This window comes from Mytilus galloprovincialis, chromosome 7, assembly GCF_965363235.1.
Source record: "Mytilus galloprovincialis chromosome 7, xbMytGall1.hap1.1, whole genome shotgun sequence".
Taxonomy (NCBI): Eukaryota; Metazoa; Mollusca; class Bivalvia; order Mytilida; family Mytilidae; genus Mytilus; species Mytilus galloprovincialis.
The window spans coordinates 57562046-57582683 of NC_134844.1; the positions used below are offsets into that span (position 1 = coordinate 57562046).

Below are 20638 nucleotides of genomic sequence, written 5' to 3' on the forward strand. Positions count from 1 at the left end.
GTTTGGTGACACTGATAGGTAATTAGAGTTGAAGAATAATTATAACGGCAATCATCCTGATAGCACACATCTTCAAATAGACTGTCCTAATGCAAATTAAAACATAAGCTCCGCCCAATCAGTTGAAATAATATTGGTAATAGCATCGGGGTATCTATAAAAAAAAATAGATGCATGAACACAACTCATTGATGTTTAAAAGAAATTTAAGTTGTGAATAAAAACATGATATATTAATATAATAGCGATACAGATTCAGATTCAGATTCAATAGTTTATTAAAGTCTCACCACATACATACAAGTATAAACACAATATAATATCAAGTACACAATATAAAATTTAGAATGCATGTGCCATTCTTAAAAGAACCATGAGAGACTGTTATATGCAATTATAAAACAACAAAAACATCAAATAAATGTAACGTTTGGGCGAATTTTTCCTAGTACGTTTGCAAAAGAGAGAGAAAAAAGGGTGTTTGTGCGGCAAAACTCGCTACGTTTGTGCGAAATTAACCTGTTGAAAAACAACTACGTTTGCACGGATTGCATAGAATAAAATTTCTTTTTAAAATGATTAAATAATCATTGAACTGAAATTCTCAAATAGAACCATTCGATGGCTTTAACTGAAAAGACGTTTGCTGCACTTAATTTTTAGTGCGTTGAAACGATGTATACATCAAGTTTCAAAACGATCTTTTTACAATATCTACGGTAGTATACTTCGACAGTAATGACCGATTGATTGTCTCATGTTGACCTTATTATGTTTAATGGCAATAAAAACTCATGTTGACCTTATTATGTTTTATGGCAGTAAAAATCATGCTAAACTGTCGTTCAACCTTTTTTTAAATCAATATATGTCATATCAATATCGATCAGACAAGAGATTAAAGTTCATTTCATCACACATAGTCATATAATTCGACAGAAACTAGCGTCTTTCGTCATTCATTTTCATTTAATTTGGGAATTTGTAGTATAAAACGACGTTAAAAGTTAAACATTTTTTTTTTAAATAATTTACTCACAAAATAGTCAGTTTAGGGGAATTTAATACGTACCTAATGACATTGTTTCATTATATGTAATATTAAATCAAAGTATTATTCATCAAGACGGATCAAAATTGTGTGAGAAAATCTTTGCGCCTAGAATCTTTTGGAGGATAGCTGTTTCATTGGCAATCATACCAATACCATATAAACTTCACTTCATAATTATTATCTGACACTGTATTAAAAATAAATAGGAAAAACATATTCCAATATTATGGAAAAGATTTTTTTTTATGGAAAACTTTTACCTTTTTTTGTCGGGGGAAGTTCCTACGTGATGTGTAATATATTTTTTTCGAATTTCGTAAACATACATGTACTAAATAGGAAGAGCCCGACCGAAGACGTAGTATATTTTGACCTTTCCAGACGTAGTATATTTTGACCTTTCCAGACATTTGTACAGTCTGTTTAAAATATGATGAAAATCTGAAACAGTAAACATAAATTATTGCATTCATTTACAAATGTTTGACATCTATTGTGGGATATTCCATTCAGTATTTCAATGTACATCATATGCATGAAGCAAATGAAGCAACTTTTAATGCACGTTTGTTTTCAATGTGTATCGCTAACTTCTTCGACATTTTGATTGATAAACGATTGCGCAACCATAATCAATTTGCATTCGTCGGCTCTTTCAAGTGATATTTATAGATTTGATTCTAAAATGTGATTTACTTTCCGTGTACCTTTGATATATTTTAAAAACTATAACTAGCGCATATGCATGATAGCTTTTTTAACATTAAGCATTTCGTCTAAAAGGTTGACTAAAATATCTCTTTTCGAGTTTTATTAATAATGTACCAGCGAACTCATACATGTACAATGTACGAATTAAAATGATTCAAGATAAACAATGACAAACGGATCTAATTTGTTTTTTCATTGAGGAAACCCCAACTCTATTTCAAAATTGACAAATACTATTTTTTTTATTAATTTCAACCTTCTCAAGTTTTATGAATGATGTGCCAGGGAACACGTAGTACATGTATGAATCAAAATGATTCAAGATTAGGTTTTGACAAACGGATCTATTCATTGATGAACCTCAAATGTAGTTCAACATAGACAATTTGATTATATTTTTATCTATTTAAAAATGTTTGACAGCAAAAAAACATTGTCACCAAAAGATACGTACATGTATGATAAAACTAAATAGAAGTAGTTTGTAGTTTTATATATAAAGGCAACATTAGTATACCGCTGTTCAAAACTCATAAATCCATGGACAAAAAACAAAATCGGGGTAACAAACTAAAACCGAGGGAAACGCATTAAATATAAGAGGAGAACAACGACACAACACTAAAATGTAACACACACAGAAAACGGAAAATCCCACGAGAATAACAAATATTACATTAAAACCAAATACATGAATTTGGGATAGACAAGTACCGTGACACGTCTTATCGCAATGTGAAATTACACTAAAAAATAAGAGAAAACAAACGACGCAACGTTAAAATGTAACACACACAGAAACGAACAATAATATAACAATGGCCATATTCCTGACTTGGTACAGGACATTTTTAAAGGAAAATATATAAGGTACAAACAGGTCTATTCATTTATTTTATTGATGAAACCTCAAATTAAGTTAAAAAAAAGTCAATTTAATTATAGTTTTATTACTTTTTATTGATGTTTGACAGGACAAAAATACTGTCAAAAAATTCCATCTATATTTGATGTGTAATATCCTGTTTACTACGTAAAACTATATAAAATGTCACAATTAACACAAACTAGAATTTGAACAACTAACAGAAATTCAATTGTCTATTTTGTCTATAAATCAATAGTGATCACTTTATAGATATTTCAAAACAGGAGGGGGCAAGCTTTTGGATATACAAAAATCCCAAAGACAAGCAACTATCTCTGGAAAAAAAAATACTTATATACTTTAAAATAGTTATCAAGGGTACCAGGATTATAATTTAATACGCCAGCGGCGCGTTTCGTCTACATAAGACTCATCAGTGACGCTCAGATCGAAATAGTTAAATAGCCAAACAAGTACAAAGTTGGATAGCATTGAGGACCCACTGAAAACAAGTATATATAGGTTACATGTTTTAGAGACAAGTGCATGTGTTCGAAAGCCTGAATTTGCCAAATTATTAAATGCTAGTTTGTTACAAGTTATTTGTATTTTAAACACGTATGACTGGTTCGTAGCATGCTAGAGAAAAAGATCAAAAGAAGATATAAATTGGTTGTCACTTCAATTAAAAATCGTTTTCAACTTTTAAATTTGGTTAGGTTAGAAATATGTTAAAAGCTAGAACATTTTAAGAATTAAATATAAAACATTTATAACATTGAACAATGTTTCAAATTGTACTTAAAAGTCATATGCAGTTAGTTCTGAAATGAATTTCCAGACAGGCCTGTAATAACGACATGAACATGTACATACATTTAGGAAACAAAAAGTTAGACAAATGGAAAAATATCAAACAATACAAGAGGCTTCAATTCCATATTTTAAAACTTTTTAGACATTTTCTTTTAATTCTCTATTCAATTTTGTTTGTCTATTTTTGTCTAGTCTTTATATTTTGTCCCCTTTTTCTGAACTTTTGACCCATAATTCTTTATTCAATTTACCAATACATAACCTCATTCAAAAAGCCCCAAAAGACAAACTACTGTCACTATTTAAACAAAAGATAAAATTGAGCATGGAAATGGGGAATGTGTCAAAGAGACAACAACCCGACCATAGAGCAGACAACAACAGAAGGCACCAACAAGTATTCAATGCGACGAGAACTTCCCGCACCCGGAGGCGTCCTTCAGCTGGCCCCTAAACAAATATATATACTAGTTCAGTGATAATGAATGCCATACTAAACTCCAAATTGTACACAAGAAACTAAAATTAAAAATAATACAAGACTAACAAATGTCAAATGCTCATAACTTGAGACAGGCGCAGAAATGCGGCGGGGTTAAACATGTTTATGAGATATCAACCCTCCTCCTATACCTCTAGCCAATGTAGAAAAGTTAACGCGTAACAATACGCACATTTAAAATTCAGTTCAAGAGAAGTCCGACTCTGATGTTAGAAGATGTAACAAAGAAAATTAAACAAAATGACAATAATACATAAATAACAACAGACTTCTAGCAGTTAACTGACGTGACAGCTCAAAACTGATTGAAAGATTATGTCTTCATCATATGAATATCGGACACAATCCTTCCCGTTAGGGGTTTAGTATCATACCATCATAACATATATGAGAAGAACATAACCCGTGTCATCCCAACAACTGGTTTTTAAATAAATGTGTTTAGTTCCGATGCAAAGACACTATAAGTGAATCAATATTAATGCCAAAATATGCCATCTTTAATGACCTGACAACATTATCGTAACTATATCCCTTCTTTATAAGTATATGTAAAGGTTTTGTTAGCTTCTGTATAGAAAGTTAAATAAAAAAATTTGCTCAAAAGGTATTGGTAGAGATTACAGTTGTAGGAGATTTTGGAATAAATACTTAGACATTTACACTTCATTTTTCATTGTTCAACGGAATTTATAGTTTAGTTGCTACATTTTGCTCTCATTCACATTTGAACCCAAGAACACTCTTTTGAAAATTTTTAATTTTTAATTTTGATTGAAAACATTAATGCCTTCATGAACTTTAAAGTCTTATCGCCTCTCAATAGTTTAATGCAATGTGATACAACATGTTAAAAAAAAAGTAAATTAATGGGATTATTAAACACATAATCATATTTTCCCTTTATTTACTCAGGGAAAAAAAGAAAAGTCAGCTCTGTTTTCTCCGCAATGAACAGTTTTGCATCACTTGCTATGATCGGAGCAGTATCGAGTGTACCTGATTTACATGTAGCGCGCGAGAGTTCTGACGAAGATGAAGGGGACATCGGATTAGATAACTCAGAACTGGAAAAGAAGGCAGACCATATTCTACGTTCAGTTTCAGTCGATAGCGGAATGTCGACTGCTATAAATTCACCAGTAGCGTTTTCTCTATCCCCTGATCCTACGGAAGATATGTCAAATGGTATTGTGTTTAATTTTGACGAAGCCATCACCACTAAGGATTTAAAGACGGTATGTACAATTAGTGTATTCTAACGACATAAAGCAAACACAAACATGTTAACATAATAGCATTAATAAAAATAACAATTACAGTGTAAAGCCTTATGCTTTCACGTTGTATGAAAGAGAGTCCGTTATTGAACATGTATTAAAAGAGTAGTTAACATATGGAATAATGGTATTTTGTTTTACTTTATCAGCTAGGATAGGAATCGAGCCTACTAGGGCGAAATTCTAAAATCAGTATATATATGAAATGTCAATATTCTTTTAATCAGTAATTTGTATTAACAAAATATGGCGTTTCTTGTTCATTATGAAATGAATTGAAATCATTTATTTAGTAAAACTGCGTTTCATTTATACATTGACGTGGATGGATTGCCGACAAAACTGCATATCAACGATCCAGATTTTTTAGATAAAGTGAACTGGGATATTCATTTTACATTTGTAGCAATTATAGTCATTTAGCCGATCAGCAATTTCTTTGAGAAATATTACCAACTGTTATGTTTAGAAAATCAAGGCAGTTTGATTTTTTTTTTTTTTTTTTTTTTGTCAAAAGGACCGATCAGCTTTATCACGGTTGTTATTGTCCACACAATAAAGATCAATAAAAATGAGAAAGGAAATGGGGAATGTGTCAAAGCGACAACAACCCGACCATAGAGCAGACAACAGCCGAAGGCCACCAATGGGTCTTCTAAGTAGCAAGAAACTCCCGCACCCGGACGCGTCGTTCAGCTGGCTTCAGATGTCTGCATGTTGAGTTGTATTTACGAATTATTTTCATATACCAATGATGAAATTTAGTAAATGTTCTGACTAGTTTGTGATATCGAAAACCCTGGTGTAATAATTTTTCAGTTATACATAAATGTCTCTCGCTAAAATCTTACGCGTTGTTACATACACGAGCGAATTGTACAAGTTTAGATATATAAACACCATAAGATGTTAAAAAAACAGACAACGATTGGAAAGTTCAAAAGTTATAATAAAGAGTTGATGGAAACTTTAATTGTCAAGTTTGCAAATTTACGCTTTTCTTATTTTGACAATATATAGTCTTAAATCAGTAATACCAGGACAACATTTCTGAATGTACAGTGTGATGGGGACTATTTTGCACTTATGGGGGTAGACTTTGGTTTGGGGAGATAACTCTTTAAAACAATGATGCGTTTGTTAAAGTCAAGTTTCATCAATGTTTATTAAGCATTTACCTGAAACAGATTCGAAAACATATGTGACTAGTTAGATTACATATATATAGATTGTTAACACAAACGTACTGATGAATTTAAGAGTTATGTCCCTTAACGTATATGTACATCCTTAAAAGAATGTATTGTTGTCTGGTTCGCTTGTAAATTATCACATGTTTAATGAGTGACTTTAACGTTCGATTTTTGAAACTTCGTTTTATACAATTTGTCTCTTCAAACTTGTCAAAATATGTGACATGCTTTGTTTAGATATCAGGTCTATTATAAATCTGTGTTTTTTTTTTTTTATTTCTTCATTGTGTAACTAGTGTGACTCTTTCGACACCTTCCTCAAGTTCATTATAGTTTGACCTTGCAAATGGGTCAAGCACGTGTCACTGATATTCTACGTTTTCAATAAACGTTTTTGGTCAGAATTCGTTTCATAATTCAATATGATACATGTATACACATTTACAGAAGTAAATCGTCGACCGCTGGCGAATTATGAAAAGTTCTTTACTATTTAGACCGTTGGTTTCACGTTTGAATGGATTTACACAAGTAATTTTGGAGCCTTTTTATAACTTGCTGTTCGTTGTGAGCCAAGGCTCCATGTTGATGGCCGTACCTTGACCTACAATGGTTTACTTTTATAAATTTTTATTTGGATGGAGAGTTGTCCCATTGGCACTCATACCATGTCTTCCTATATCTATTTACTAAACAACCTCAGTAAAAAAATGAACATGCCTTTTTTTAATATCAAGTCAATTGTAAAAATGTCATTTTTTTATTTTTTTCATTGTGCAACTAGTATAACTATTGAATTACATTCCTCAAGGTTATTAAGTTTTGACATTGCAATTGGTTCGGTAAGATAATTTACACATTGTTAATTAGTGACTTTTACGTTCGATTTTGGGAACTTCGTTTTATGTATCTGTTCTTAAACATGTCTATATCTGTCACATGTCTCAAGGTCATTAGATTTTGGCATTGTAATTAAGTCATGCACGTGTTTTTTTTTAAAGAAACGCGTCCTGATGTTTTACGTTTCAATAAAAGATTTTACATCATGAAACATTTAATAACAGCATTAAATACGTACAAGTTTTAGCTGTCTTAAAGCTTCGAAGTGCTTCACTGTATCATACTTTTAAGTAAGATGTTGTTTATGTGAATGTTTAAAATATGGAAATGTGTTAGTTGTCTCCCTTGTGTATATACTCATAAGTCCGTCTTAGATAGAATGTGATAAAGTGTATTTTTGTTCATTCATAAATAGTTCTCAAAAAACCTCCAATTTGCCAATTATTACCAAATGTAATCGAGAATATAATTATTTCATAATTTCATAATACACAAAAGGATATGTTGTATGCTAAGCAATGAGACAAACATCAAACAAAGTTCGGAGGAAGTAAATGCAAGCAATTATAGGCAACCGTACGGTTTTCAACTATTAGAAAACCATTTCCGTTTTCTCTCTCCAACTTGTCAATATATGTGTTATGCCGGGCCTTGTTTTAATATCAGGTAAATCATAAATATGTATTTCTGTATTTCTTAATTGTGTAACTAGCATCACATTCATCAAGGTCATTACACTTTTAACCTTCAATTGCGTGAAGCACGTGTCACTGATATTTTACGTTTGAATAAATGATTCTGATCACAAATCACAACGTTATTCAATATGTGATATACATTTGCAGAAGTGAATTTTCGACCGCAGGCGAATCTTGATAGGTTCTATACTTAAAGAGTCTGTATGCAAAAATAAAATGGCATTATTCTTTTTATCAGCTATTTGTATTAGAAAAAATGCATTTATAGTGTTCATTGTCGTTCAGAATATAAAATAAAATGAACAAAAATCAGATCACGAATATTTTTACGCATACAATCCCTTTTGAAATTGTTCGCTTACATGAATGAAGTGTGTTGTTTTATTGATACATTCAAGTGGATGGACATGAACGCGTGATGTTCGAAAATATAGTTGTTCTAATAATTTTTCTGATGACAAATTGTCAGTACAATGCGAAAGAGCCTTTGTTTATTTCTAAGAATAAATGTCTGTTTGATAATCAAACGTGGTAGCTAGATGCTTTTACGCTCGATTTTTTTTTAACTTCCGTTTCATATAGTTATTTTCGTCAGACATGTCAATATATAAGATATTGCCTTTTTTTGTATCAGGTCAATTGTAAATATGTCATTTTTATTTCTTTAATATATAACTAGTATGACTATTCTTCAAGGTCATTGGCTTTTGATATTGCAATTATATTTGTAAGATGATTAGAACATTGTTAATTAGTGAGTTCGATTTTTGCAACTTCGTTTTATTTATTTGTTTCGTCAAACTTGTCTATATCTGTCACATGCCTCAAGGTCATTAGATTTTGATATTGTAATTGGGTCATGCACGTGTCAGTTAGTTTTTTATAGAATGAAACGTGCCTGATGTTTTACGTTCTAATACCAGAATTTTCATCATGAAACATGTTAATATATTTTTTTAATGCATATAATAAATGCATCATAGATACCAGAATTGACATTTTGTATTTGCACCAGACGTGCATTTCGTCTACAAATGAATCATCAGTGACGCTCAAGTCACAAAAGATAACACAAAGCAAAATAAAGTACAAGGTTGAAGGGCAATGAGAACGTAACATTTATAACAGATTTGCCAAATACAGCTAAGGCAATGTAAACCCGAAGTAAAAAAGCCTTAGTTGTATTTCAAAATTTAAATTTTCGTAAACAGATTTTTATAATTATGACTATATGAATGATAATTCATATCAACACACAAGTACTGACTACTGGGTTGGTGAAACAAGTTAATGCAGTCTTAAAATCTTTGCTGTGTTTTAACTGTATCATACTTTTAAGTAAAATGGGGTTTATGTGGACGTTAAGTTAATGAAAGGTTGTAAGTGATTTGCCTTGTGTTTCCTCATAACATAAACCTGTATTAAATGGAATGTTTATCCAAAAATATTTCCAATAAAATCCTCAAATTTGCCCATTCTTACAAATTCAAAACAGAAAATTACGAACAATGACCGCACTTTGAATGGAAAATACACGGAATGATGAGCGCATGCACGTCGAAAGCACGATAAATGAATAGAACACACACGCATAACGAACGAGGAATGAAGATTGCACGGAAAATAGGTCAGTTTGAATTTGAAAAAAAATCTGTACTCTTGGAGATGTAAATCTTCGACCGTTTGCAAATCATGGTCGTAAATATTCATATGATCTGGAGTGTTGATTCTATGAAAAGCAGCCACCCGTTTTATCAGTTTAATTTGGAACGTAAGATGTATTGACGTACTATATGAATCTTAAGAATATTAAAAACTGGTCACACATTGTAACTTGTTTTAAATGCACTTATTATGATAATTAAATTTTGATTCTACCTTTTGTGTTTTGCAGGGAATTCATACAAAACTGTAAAAGTACAAAGAAGATATATATGTTTATTTCCTCGCTCAACGGCTGAAACTTGGAGAAAAACATAAAGGAAGATATATGTTTCACTATTCGTTGACAGTTCAAACTAATAATTTTATGCATTGAAGAAAATCCCAAACATATTTTGTAACTCTAATCATTTATATGCATAATATATGTATTGACTATTTGATATTTGTGTAGGATGTTTCAAGTATATATGTACAAGGAAATGAAAACAATTCCAGTTCAGTTGTACTCATCTGAAAAATAACCAGCAAATTCCATAACGATAACGTATTACAACTGTTTATAATTAGATCCATCGTAAATCATGATATTTTTAAAACAAAAGCTTTGTTTTAAGTTTAAAGACGCCGATGATATCATAATGAACGCACATGATTTTTTTTTACTATACTTAAAGGACAGATTGAAATTTCTCAACGCTTTTACGAAACTCTAATTGCCTTCAGTTGTTATAATTTGTTTTTTGCACGTGCCACCTAATAAAGTATTATGTATTGCACGTGCCAACTTCAATGCTGTCTAAATTATTTGAATATTACAGCTTAATTTTTATTCCTCTTCAGTAATTGGTTTGTGTATAATAATAACATTAATGTATGTTTCATTAGAATATGCGATTTTGATTGGATGACAACAATTGTGAGGTACTCCAATATCAAATGTTTATTTCCGTATACAATTCAACACCTATGACTGCACGTGTACAATGTTAAAAGAATGAATAGAAAAGCAACCGAAACGCTAGAAATAATTTTTGGTTTTACATAAAAATGTAATGAATAAAAAATTTATGCCTCTTTTAAAATTTTATTGAGTTGTAAAAACGTTGATCGAGTGCACCTTTTAGAACAAATCAATGACGAAAAAAATGTGCTGAAGTTAAAGCTTTTACATCCAAATAAAATTATAAAAATAATCAATTGTAAGATACTTACTAGTGCAACGATCCTGGATTTTTTCGGGTGATTTTTGAAAGTTTGTCAAAATACTCAACTTAATCTGTATTCTTTTAGTTTACCCAAAATATAAACATCAGATCACTTTCCTCTTAATATTTTATTAAGCATCGCACTCGTGCTGATAAGCAACAACAGCATAAACAACTGGAATCAATTTAAAGTATGTAGTAGCCAGAACTTATTATGGCTGATTTGTATGCCCCATTTATGGGCATAATGTTTTCTGGTCTGTGGGTCCGTTCGTTCGTTCGTTCGTCCGTCCGTTCGTCCTGCTTCAGGTTAAAGTTTTTGGTCGAGGTAGTTTTTGATGAAAATGAAGACCAATCAACTTGAAATTTAGTACACATGTTACTTTTGATATGATCTTTTGAATTTTAATGCCAAATCAGAGATTTTCCCCTATTCCACGGTCTATTGAACATACAAAATGATAGTGCGGATGGGCCATCCATGTACTAAGCAAACATTCTTGTTTTGAAACGTCATATTTCACTATTTGTTATGACAATACGATGAATATTTGGAATAAAAGGCTCTGTTTCATAAATAAGTTAACCTGTTTGTACTTACAAGGTTTCGTGTTTCAACTACTTCTTATTCACATTCTCTCTTCGTTTCAATGGGTTTCGGAGCTAGACTATTACACTCGCTACTCTCTTTGATTTTTTGTTGAACAAAAATTAGAAAAAGTTTTTTGAAATAAAGTATTTATAAGCGTATTTGTCAAGCATTTCGTTTACCGCCATCATTCTGAAATACTGATATATCTTTCTTTAGGCAATTCATACATGCAGATAAATTTTAAAAAAAAAGAAGAAAAAACTGGTATTATAAGATATCTGTAAAAAAAAATCTATTGTGTGTTTTTAATAAATATAGGTTCATTTTAGAATCCGCTGTTGTTTTGTTTTTTGAATTACAAAGCTTTCAATTCGATTCGTACATGTATTTGAAAATACACATTAATATCTATAGATGTTTAATGTTAAGTTTTTATCAGAGGGAACTTTTATGTTCCCTTTCGGTTGGACCTTGAAATCACTATGTATCTGCTTGTCTTGTGTAAGTCGAACTTTAAGTCCCGGACTGGCCAGAAGAAGACTTATTCGGAACAAACTGCTTTAAAGGCAGAACGTTTGTTTTATACACATATGCATATTTCACTTTCATTTCCATTACCTGTACGTATAGCAAGCATTTATTGTAAACGAAGTACAAAAAACTAACTTACTGAATAAACAAACAATACAATAAATAATATAGAAAAACTGGTGTACTTTATACTTGCTAGTTGTGGGACAAAAGGTTCAAACAACATGGATAGGACGTTATGCGAATGACGGTAATTATCCTGACTTTGAACAAGCAATACAACGACTCCATCTTTATGAACAGCATACAAGCTACATGTAAGAAGTTATCATGGGTAGTGACTGTGAATTTGTATTGTGAAATAGGTCTGGTTATCTATGTACTTATCCTGCGCCGCCAAAATGAAACATGTGTATCTCCTCTTTGAAATCCGAACGCATCTTTGTGTTTTAGCCCCATTTATGTGTTTATATCCATCGTGACCAAATAAGGTCATGTTCATTTGGACATGCTTCGTTTACTTTGTGTGACATGACCAGAATCAAAGAAGATTGAACACTTGAATTATTGTCAGATAACTTTACATATTATTATTTTTATGTATGATACACAAAAGGAAGTAATAAGGAAATCTCGGTTTTAGACATATGTCGTTCAATTTCCTTTTCAGAAATAAATACAAACAATTTGTGCATTCTTTCAAATTAATATTCAGTCGACAGAAGTTAAGATCCGCTTTCTCATTAATTCTCGTCCGTATGTTGACAGATCTTGCTATAAACATTTGTTGTTTTAATTGTTATTATACCAATATTTATTCATACTTGGCATAATTATTTCCCTAATTTTATTACGATTTTATATCTCCCAATCTCGACCAGTAGGTCAACCCTCTATTCTTAGCATCCTATAAGTACAATCGATGGCGTGTATGTGTGCCCTTCCTATCATTTCTATTTTGGTTTTTTTTAGCTAATTTTCTCTTATTTTTTATAAGTGATTAGCCCATAATTTCATATTCTCTAGTCTCCAGTCTGTGTGGTCCATTTTTCTGAATTGTTTAATTATTTCGCCAATTATGTAGCAGTTTGTGTTCATTATTTTGTATAATGTAAACACCATCCAGCATCTCATTAATGTCATGATATAGTTTCGGACAAGTACTGCTTGAAATGAATGTTTCATTCTGATTGGACATATTCCATTCAAGATGGAAGAAAAATCTGCACTACTGTAACAGTTTTCTATACTACAAACTTGACAAAACTTTACTAAATCTTGTTATTGTGACCACTGTCCTTTCCTTGATCTTGATATATATATCACTAACAGAAAGCTGAATACTAAAATTTATGATAAAAGAGATGATTTTTCATTTCCTATCGTTAATTATCAATTTTTAGATGGTGACGTTCCCTTGTCACCATCTTACGGTGTTTATATATCTCAACTTGTACGATTCGCTCGTGTATGTAACAATGTTTTAGATTTTAACGAGAGAAATTTATGTATTACTGAAAAATTATTACACCAGGGTTTTCGATATCACAAACTAGTCAAAACATTTACTAAATTTTATCATCGGTATAAGGACATCATTCGTAAATATAGCTCAACATACAGACTTCTTATACGTTCAGGTATTTCACATCCAATTTTTTATGGAAATATTCTTTATAAAGCACAAAGGTGTCAGTATTCACCTCAAAAACTAACAAAACCTTTGAATAGACTTATTAAGAAGGGATATAGTTACGATACTGTTGTCAGGTCATTAAAGATTGCATATTTTGGCGTTAATATTGATTCACTAATAGGGTCTTTGCATCGGAACTAAACACATTTATTCAGAAACCAGTTGTTGGCATGACACGGGTTATGTTCTTCTCATATATGTTATGATGGTATGATACTAAACCCCTAACAGGAAGGATTGTGCCTGATATTCATATGATGAAATCATAATCTTTCAGTCAGTTTAATTGAAGTCTGGAGCTGGCATGTCAGTTAACTGCTAGTAGTCTGTTGTTATTTATGTATTATTGTCATTTTGTTTATTTTCTTTGGTTACATCTTCTGACATCAGACTCGGACTTCTCTTGGACTGAATTTTAATGTGCGTATTGTTATGCGTTTACTTTTCTACATTGGCTAGAGGTATAGGGGGAGGGTTGAGATCTCACAAACATGTTTAACCCGGCCGCATTTTTGCACCTGTCCCAAGTCAGGAGGCTCCGGCCTTTGTTAGTCTTGTATTATTTTAATTTTAGTTTTTTGTGTACAATTTGGAAATTAGTATGGCGTTCATTATCACTGAACTGGTATATATTTAATTAGGGGCCAGCTGAAGGACGCCTCCGGGTGCGGAAATTTCTCGCTACATTGAAGACCTGTTGGTGACCTTCTGCTGTTGTTTTTTTTATGGTCGGGTTGTTGTCTCTTTGGCACATTCCCCATTTCCATTCTCAATTTTATTGGTATATGGACATCATTCGTAAATACAAATCATTGCGCAGACATCGTATACGGTTATGTAATTCACATTCCATCTTTTAGGGTGAAATTCTATATTTAACCAACAAACATTTCATTATTCACCTAAAAAATCTAACTAAACTTCTTAAAGAGACTCATTCAGAAGAGATATAGTTACAATACTGTTGTGAAGTCAATAATGATTCCATTTATTGATTCACTCTTAAAGATTTTGCATCAGCAATACACGCATGTATTCTAAAACCAGTTGTTGCCATGATACGGGTTATATTATTATCGTCAACTGCGAGTAGTCCTTTGTTAATTAATGTTGATCATTGTTATTGTACCTGTTCTGACATTGGACTCGGACTTTTTAAAACTAAGTGTTACTACGTGTTGATGTGTGTTACTTTATTCCACATTGGATACAGACAGGGGGCAGGATTAAGATATCTTAAAACATAGTTCACCCGACTTAATTGATCGAAAGTGAAATCACAAAAATACTGAACTCCGATGAAAATTCGAAACGGAGAGTCCTTATTCAAATGGCAAAATCAAAGGATAAAACACATCAAACGAATGGACAACAACTGTCATATTCCTGACTTAGTACAGGCATTTTCAAATGTTGAAAATGGTGGATTTAACCTGGTTTTAAAGCGTTAAACCTCTTATGTCTGTCCCAAGTCAGGAATCTCTAGCCTTTGTTGATCTTGTGTGTCTTTTCCTTTAGTTCGTTTGTAAGTGTTGGACTTTTGTGTTAAGCCAATTACACTGCACTGGTATACATTGTGGTTGAGGGATTAGCTGAAGTACGAAACTGCGTGATGATTTTCTCGAAGTCTTCGTGGAAGGAATGTGCTGTCGCGGCTCTTTTGTCGGGTTGTTGTCGCTTTGACACATTCATCGTTCTCAATCATATATAAAGAAAGAGATTGAAATGAGAATACTACATAACTATTTAGTTCATTTTTGAACAAATTAAGATAGTTACTATCAATAGATAAATCAACAATTCGCCCTTCAATAAACTCATCATAGATACCAGGACTAAATTTTGTATATACGCCATACGCGTGTTTCGTCTACAAAAGACTCATCAGTGATGCTCGAGTCCAAAAAAGTTAAAAAGGCCAAATAAAGTACGAAGTTGAAGAGTAACACATGTAACAGGTTTAGTTTGCTACTTCTTACTAACGTTCTTCGTAAAAATATGTTTTAGCAAATAATGAATTTCTATAAATAAAGGGAACTATAGTATAACGGTGTTCAAAAGTCATAAATCGATTTGGAGAAAATAAATCCGGGTAAAAAACCAAAACCAAGGGAAACATATTAGCTACAAGAAGAAAAAAAAGGATTAATAGGAACACCGAAGTGCAACAAAAACAAACGCCATCACACATGAAAACGAACTGTTTGTCAACAACTAATACAATAACCCTTTCCGTGCCAAACAAATATTGTTACCAATGGAAATCATTTTCAGAATATTTTCAAAAAACTTAAGCTTTTACCAGTATTGTAAAAAGATAACTTCTATTCCACTATACCATTGACTGTATGCATAGGAATAAAAAGAAAATGTGTATATTATGCATGAAAATTGCCGTTGCATTTTCTTAAGATAAAAAACAGTTCGTAGAATAACTATAGATATAGGTCTAATGAATTTATTCATGATATCTATTTCATGGAACCATGATTGTATAATTTACTGTAATGAGAACAATTTTTAAAGACAAACCTTCATCGGGTAGAAAAAAAACTAATATTAGAAATCAAAGATTCGATGTTAATAAAAAAAAAACGCATATCTTTACACTAATTCAATTAATAGGTCATACATTAATTTCTATAATGATTTCCCGTCACTAAGAACAGCCATAATTGGCTGTATGGTTTTGAGAAAGGTAGTTTGTATTTGTGTATATTATAATTTGCGTTTGCTAAAATTAACAGGAAAGCGTCTAGTATTAATTTTTAAACATCAACATTACGTTGAACACATGCATTTTGTTCAAAATTATATGTTTGTGCAATGCTCTTTTTTCTCTCGTAATCAAACGCATTATCTTTAAAATGTCAAGTTAACAGTCAAAATTCCTAGATTTTGAGAACCTTTTTTCAATATTACTTCTTAGTTACATGTTAAGTTTTATTTGTCTGTGCCTCTTATACGCATACATAGCTATTAGCATTAACTTTATGATTGCACAATAATCATATCTCAACTTACTAGACTAAGTTTACAATCATATTTTAGGTATTAGATTCGGTTTTGTGAAGATGATTAACTGAGTAATTAGTATCCATTAATTTCATCATTGACTTATAATGCACATGTATTATTACTGCATGTTTATCACTGTCAACATTTGGACTAGCTTGTCAATGGTCTTCGATGAATCATGCAATTAAAAGGTTATTGGAAATGCCAAACGTGTACTTTTATGAAAGTCGGTTGTCTGAAAGTCACCTTATTAATAAAGAAATAAATGGTCCATTGTGTACAGAATAGATTTTTGCCAGTAAGAACGCTCTTTCAGCTTGACAAATGGTCTTCCGAGTAACTATCCAAGGTTATAGGGAAATGCATCATATACTATTTATTTATGTTAACCGATTATGTCCTCTAAATGAAAGAAACATCGTTCAAACCGGACCCCTTATTTCGAGTTTATTTACGAAATTACGTAAGCGTATATCCGGTGTTTTAAGAGGAATAGGAATGCAGCAGTAGTTTAGTGATATTCCAAACTCTATCAGGACCATACAACGTGAAGATAAAAAAAGGCTATCATAGCAAGAATTAAAATAACTAAAAACATCCTAATTTTTTAGACATTGCGTTCACTATCATTATATATTTGATACGAGGCTGCCATCTACAAGAAACTTTTTGAAACATGAGTTCTTTGTAGTTAATTTGAAATGATTTTTTATTGACCTCAAAACTATGTTGATTGTCAAGGGAAACACGAACATATGCCGTTTGTCGAAGCCAAACAAAACATCTTAAGACTAGTCTAGTAAATACATGTAAAAAGTAATTTGTATTCTTTGCGTGGGATCAGTTCATTGCAATAAAATTTACGTGTAAAATTATGACTAGATAATGAATTGGTGCATATAGATATATTTAACACGTTTTCAGAATACATTCTGCAAGATAAAATTGTTAACGACCATATGATATTCGGAGATGTTGAAGGAGGATTCCTGGATTGAAATACTTTTCGTCTGTTGCAACATGTATATACATATAAGAAGAATCGGTATGATTGCACACAATTCTTTCTAGCATTTTATGTGGCAATAAAGGCAACAGTAGTATACCGCTGTTCAAAACTCATAAATCTATGGACAAAAAAACAAAATCGGGGTAACAAACTAAAACTGAGGGAAACGCATTAAATATTAGAGGAGAACAACGACACAACATTAAAATGTAACACACACAGCAACGGACTAAGCATTAGACAACATCCGATGAGAATAACAAATATAACATCAAAACCAAATACATGAATTTGGGATAGAAAAGTACCGTGACACGTCTTATAGTAATGTGAATTCACACTCACAAATAGGAGAAAACAAACGACACAACGGAACACAACGTAAAAATGTTACACACACAGAAACGAACTATGATATAATAATGGACATTTTCCTGACTTGGTACAGGACATTTTTAAAGACAAAAATGGTGGGTTGAACCTGGTTTTGTGGCATACCAAACCTCGCACTTTGATGGCATTGTTAAATATAACATTAAAATGACAACATAATAATAGAGGACTATAGTACAGTATAATACAGGAAAAGTAACATAGCTAATATGCAAAATATTCCTTTCCATCATGTCTAGTTCAAAGTTATTTCTTTTCATTTTAAACCTCTTAAAGTTATTTATTTTCAGCTAGTTCCATCTTCGTAAAAATATTTATTCTAAAGACATTCCAAGGAGTCAATTAATTAATTGTCTTCAATTTTGTTCCTTTTTCAAAATTATATTTAAGTATCGTAGAACAGTGTATGGGTTTCTCCTTGGTTATGCTCACAGTACCCTAGACTAATATGCCAACTATGGTGTATATATAGACTTAACCTATTCATGGGTTTGGTGATGCATTTCCCCAGCTGTGTAATCTAGGGTTGGAATAATACTTTATGGTAGTATGAGATATAATGATTTAAGTTTTTGGCCATAAAACAGCAACTGGACTACGAAAAGCCTCCAACTGTCTTCTAGCAAGCCGATTATATACATGTCGTCCTGAGTTTGTTACAGTTGCATAAAGTTTTAATAGTTAAATCAAAGTACAATTCATTAATACTCTTATGTAATATTTCAAAGACAATTTATAAAACATTAAAGGGAAACATGATCTTCTGCAATACCCAAAGCAAATCATACAGAAATATATTATATCGTAGTATTGCGTCACACAAGAAATAAGCGAAATGATATATTTTTTAAAGAAATGCGACGTTTTGCAAAACAACGGTATAATAAAACCATTATCAGCCAAGAACATGGATTTATAAAAAAAACTGTTTTTCTTGAATGGTCTATCGCGCTTGGTAAAATGCAGTATAAAGAAGTCTAATTTGCACCCGTAACATACAAACATTGTTGCATATCTCGTTTGAAAAAAGGAATTAATTGTGCTACGGATAATTTGCGAATCTAACAATTTTGGCCTAAATTAGATTATATGTAATATGTGGTGATTTCCCCATATAACCTTAGGTTATTAAATAGAGAATGTTATATATATATTTAGACATATAGAGGAGACTGCGTTATAAGTATTTATAAACCTTGACGACTGAAAAGTAACATAGCTAATATGCAATGCATTCAATCTTCATGCCACCATTAATCATGTTCTGTGTCACGATCCTTGGATAAAGAGAGGAGAGGAGAGATCACTCGACTTACAACATGTATATTTGTATATGATAGCCTATAGAAAGCCATGTTGTTAATGTCGCTTTAACAGTATAGGCGCGACTATCTTAATAGTTATCAAAGGTACCTAATTTAATACGCCAGACGCGCGTTTCGTCTACATAAGACCAATCAGTGACACTCAGATCAAAACAGTTAAAAAGCCAAACAAGTACAAAGTTGAAGAGCATTGAGGACCGAAAATTCCCAAAGGTTGTGCCAAATACGGCTAGGTAATCTACTTCAGGGATAAGAAAGTCTTTAGTTTTTCCAAAAATTAAAAGTTTTGTAAACAGGAAATTTATAAAAATTGATATTCATGTAAACACCGAAGTGCTGACAACGTTACAGAACAAACGTTTTATATCCCACTAAGACAATAATTCGTTTTGAAAAAAAGTGGTTTTGACAAACCTGTGTTTGCAGTGATTTCTCAAATTTGAACGAAAAAATATTTCTTGTAAAACAATTAAGATTAAGATCATATATACAAATATCGTATACATGCTTGATTTAAAGAAGTATCATTTCAATGCAGAAATCCTGTAAAAATACATATGACCAGCTTCGGATAGAAATCGACCATATACAAATATTATTACATCCTTGCACAAATCTACATGCAACTTAACTGTTAAACGAAATCAGCAAACAGACAAAACTTTTATTTTATATTTGATTGTTCAAAAATCAATCTAAGTACATGTACGTGCCAACGCATCAGTTTATTTCAATTAATACTAACATATTATGATAGGGGGCGGTATTCGCCTCACAGTATTTTCAATTGTTATGACACAAATAAATCTGCATGCACTTCAATCATGTCAAAATATTTCAAATAAAAACAACAAACAAATAAACATTCCATTAAAGAATGAATCATATGGCAATTTATTTATGCTCCAAGACAAACTGAACAACCTGTACTTTAAATTATGATTTAATAAATAGTTACACCCTTCTGTTTTTTGTCTCATCTATGCACTTTCCTCCAGAAAAGTTAATTAAATACATGTAAATCAATCCGTATGTTTAACATAACGATAAATGAATCAGAAGAGAAAAAAAACTAGTGTACAACTACAAAGCAGTATTTTTACTAAATCCATGTCTTTGGTGTTTTTAAAAAAAAAATAATTTAATTGTATATGGCATTTCCTAACATACATACCGAATGTGTTTACCTCACTTTCTGTAGATATGCTAACACTCATTGTATTTTCCTTATCCCATGTTTAC

General features: G+C 31.6%; 1 protein-coding gene across 2 annotated transcripts in view; it reads left to right on the forward strand.

The window, feature by feature from the left end:
* LOC143083358 (uncharacterized) overlaps positions 1-11755 on the forward strand; it is a 54828-nt gene extending 43073 nt beyond the window's left edge. For both annotated transcript variants that reach the window (XM_076259615.1, XM_076259614.1), the window contains exons 8-9: positions 4867-5189; positions 9857-11755. In XM_076259615.1, coding sequence (XP_076115730.1) covers positions 4867-5189; positions 9857-9877 — 344 coding nt within the window. In that variant the 3' untranslated portion in view covers positions 9878-11755. The remainder of the gene's footprint in view (positions 1-4866; positions 5190-9856) is intronic.
* The last annotated feature ends 8883 nt before the right edge of the window (positions 11756-20638 follow it).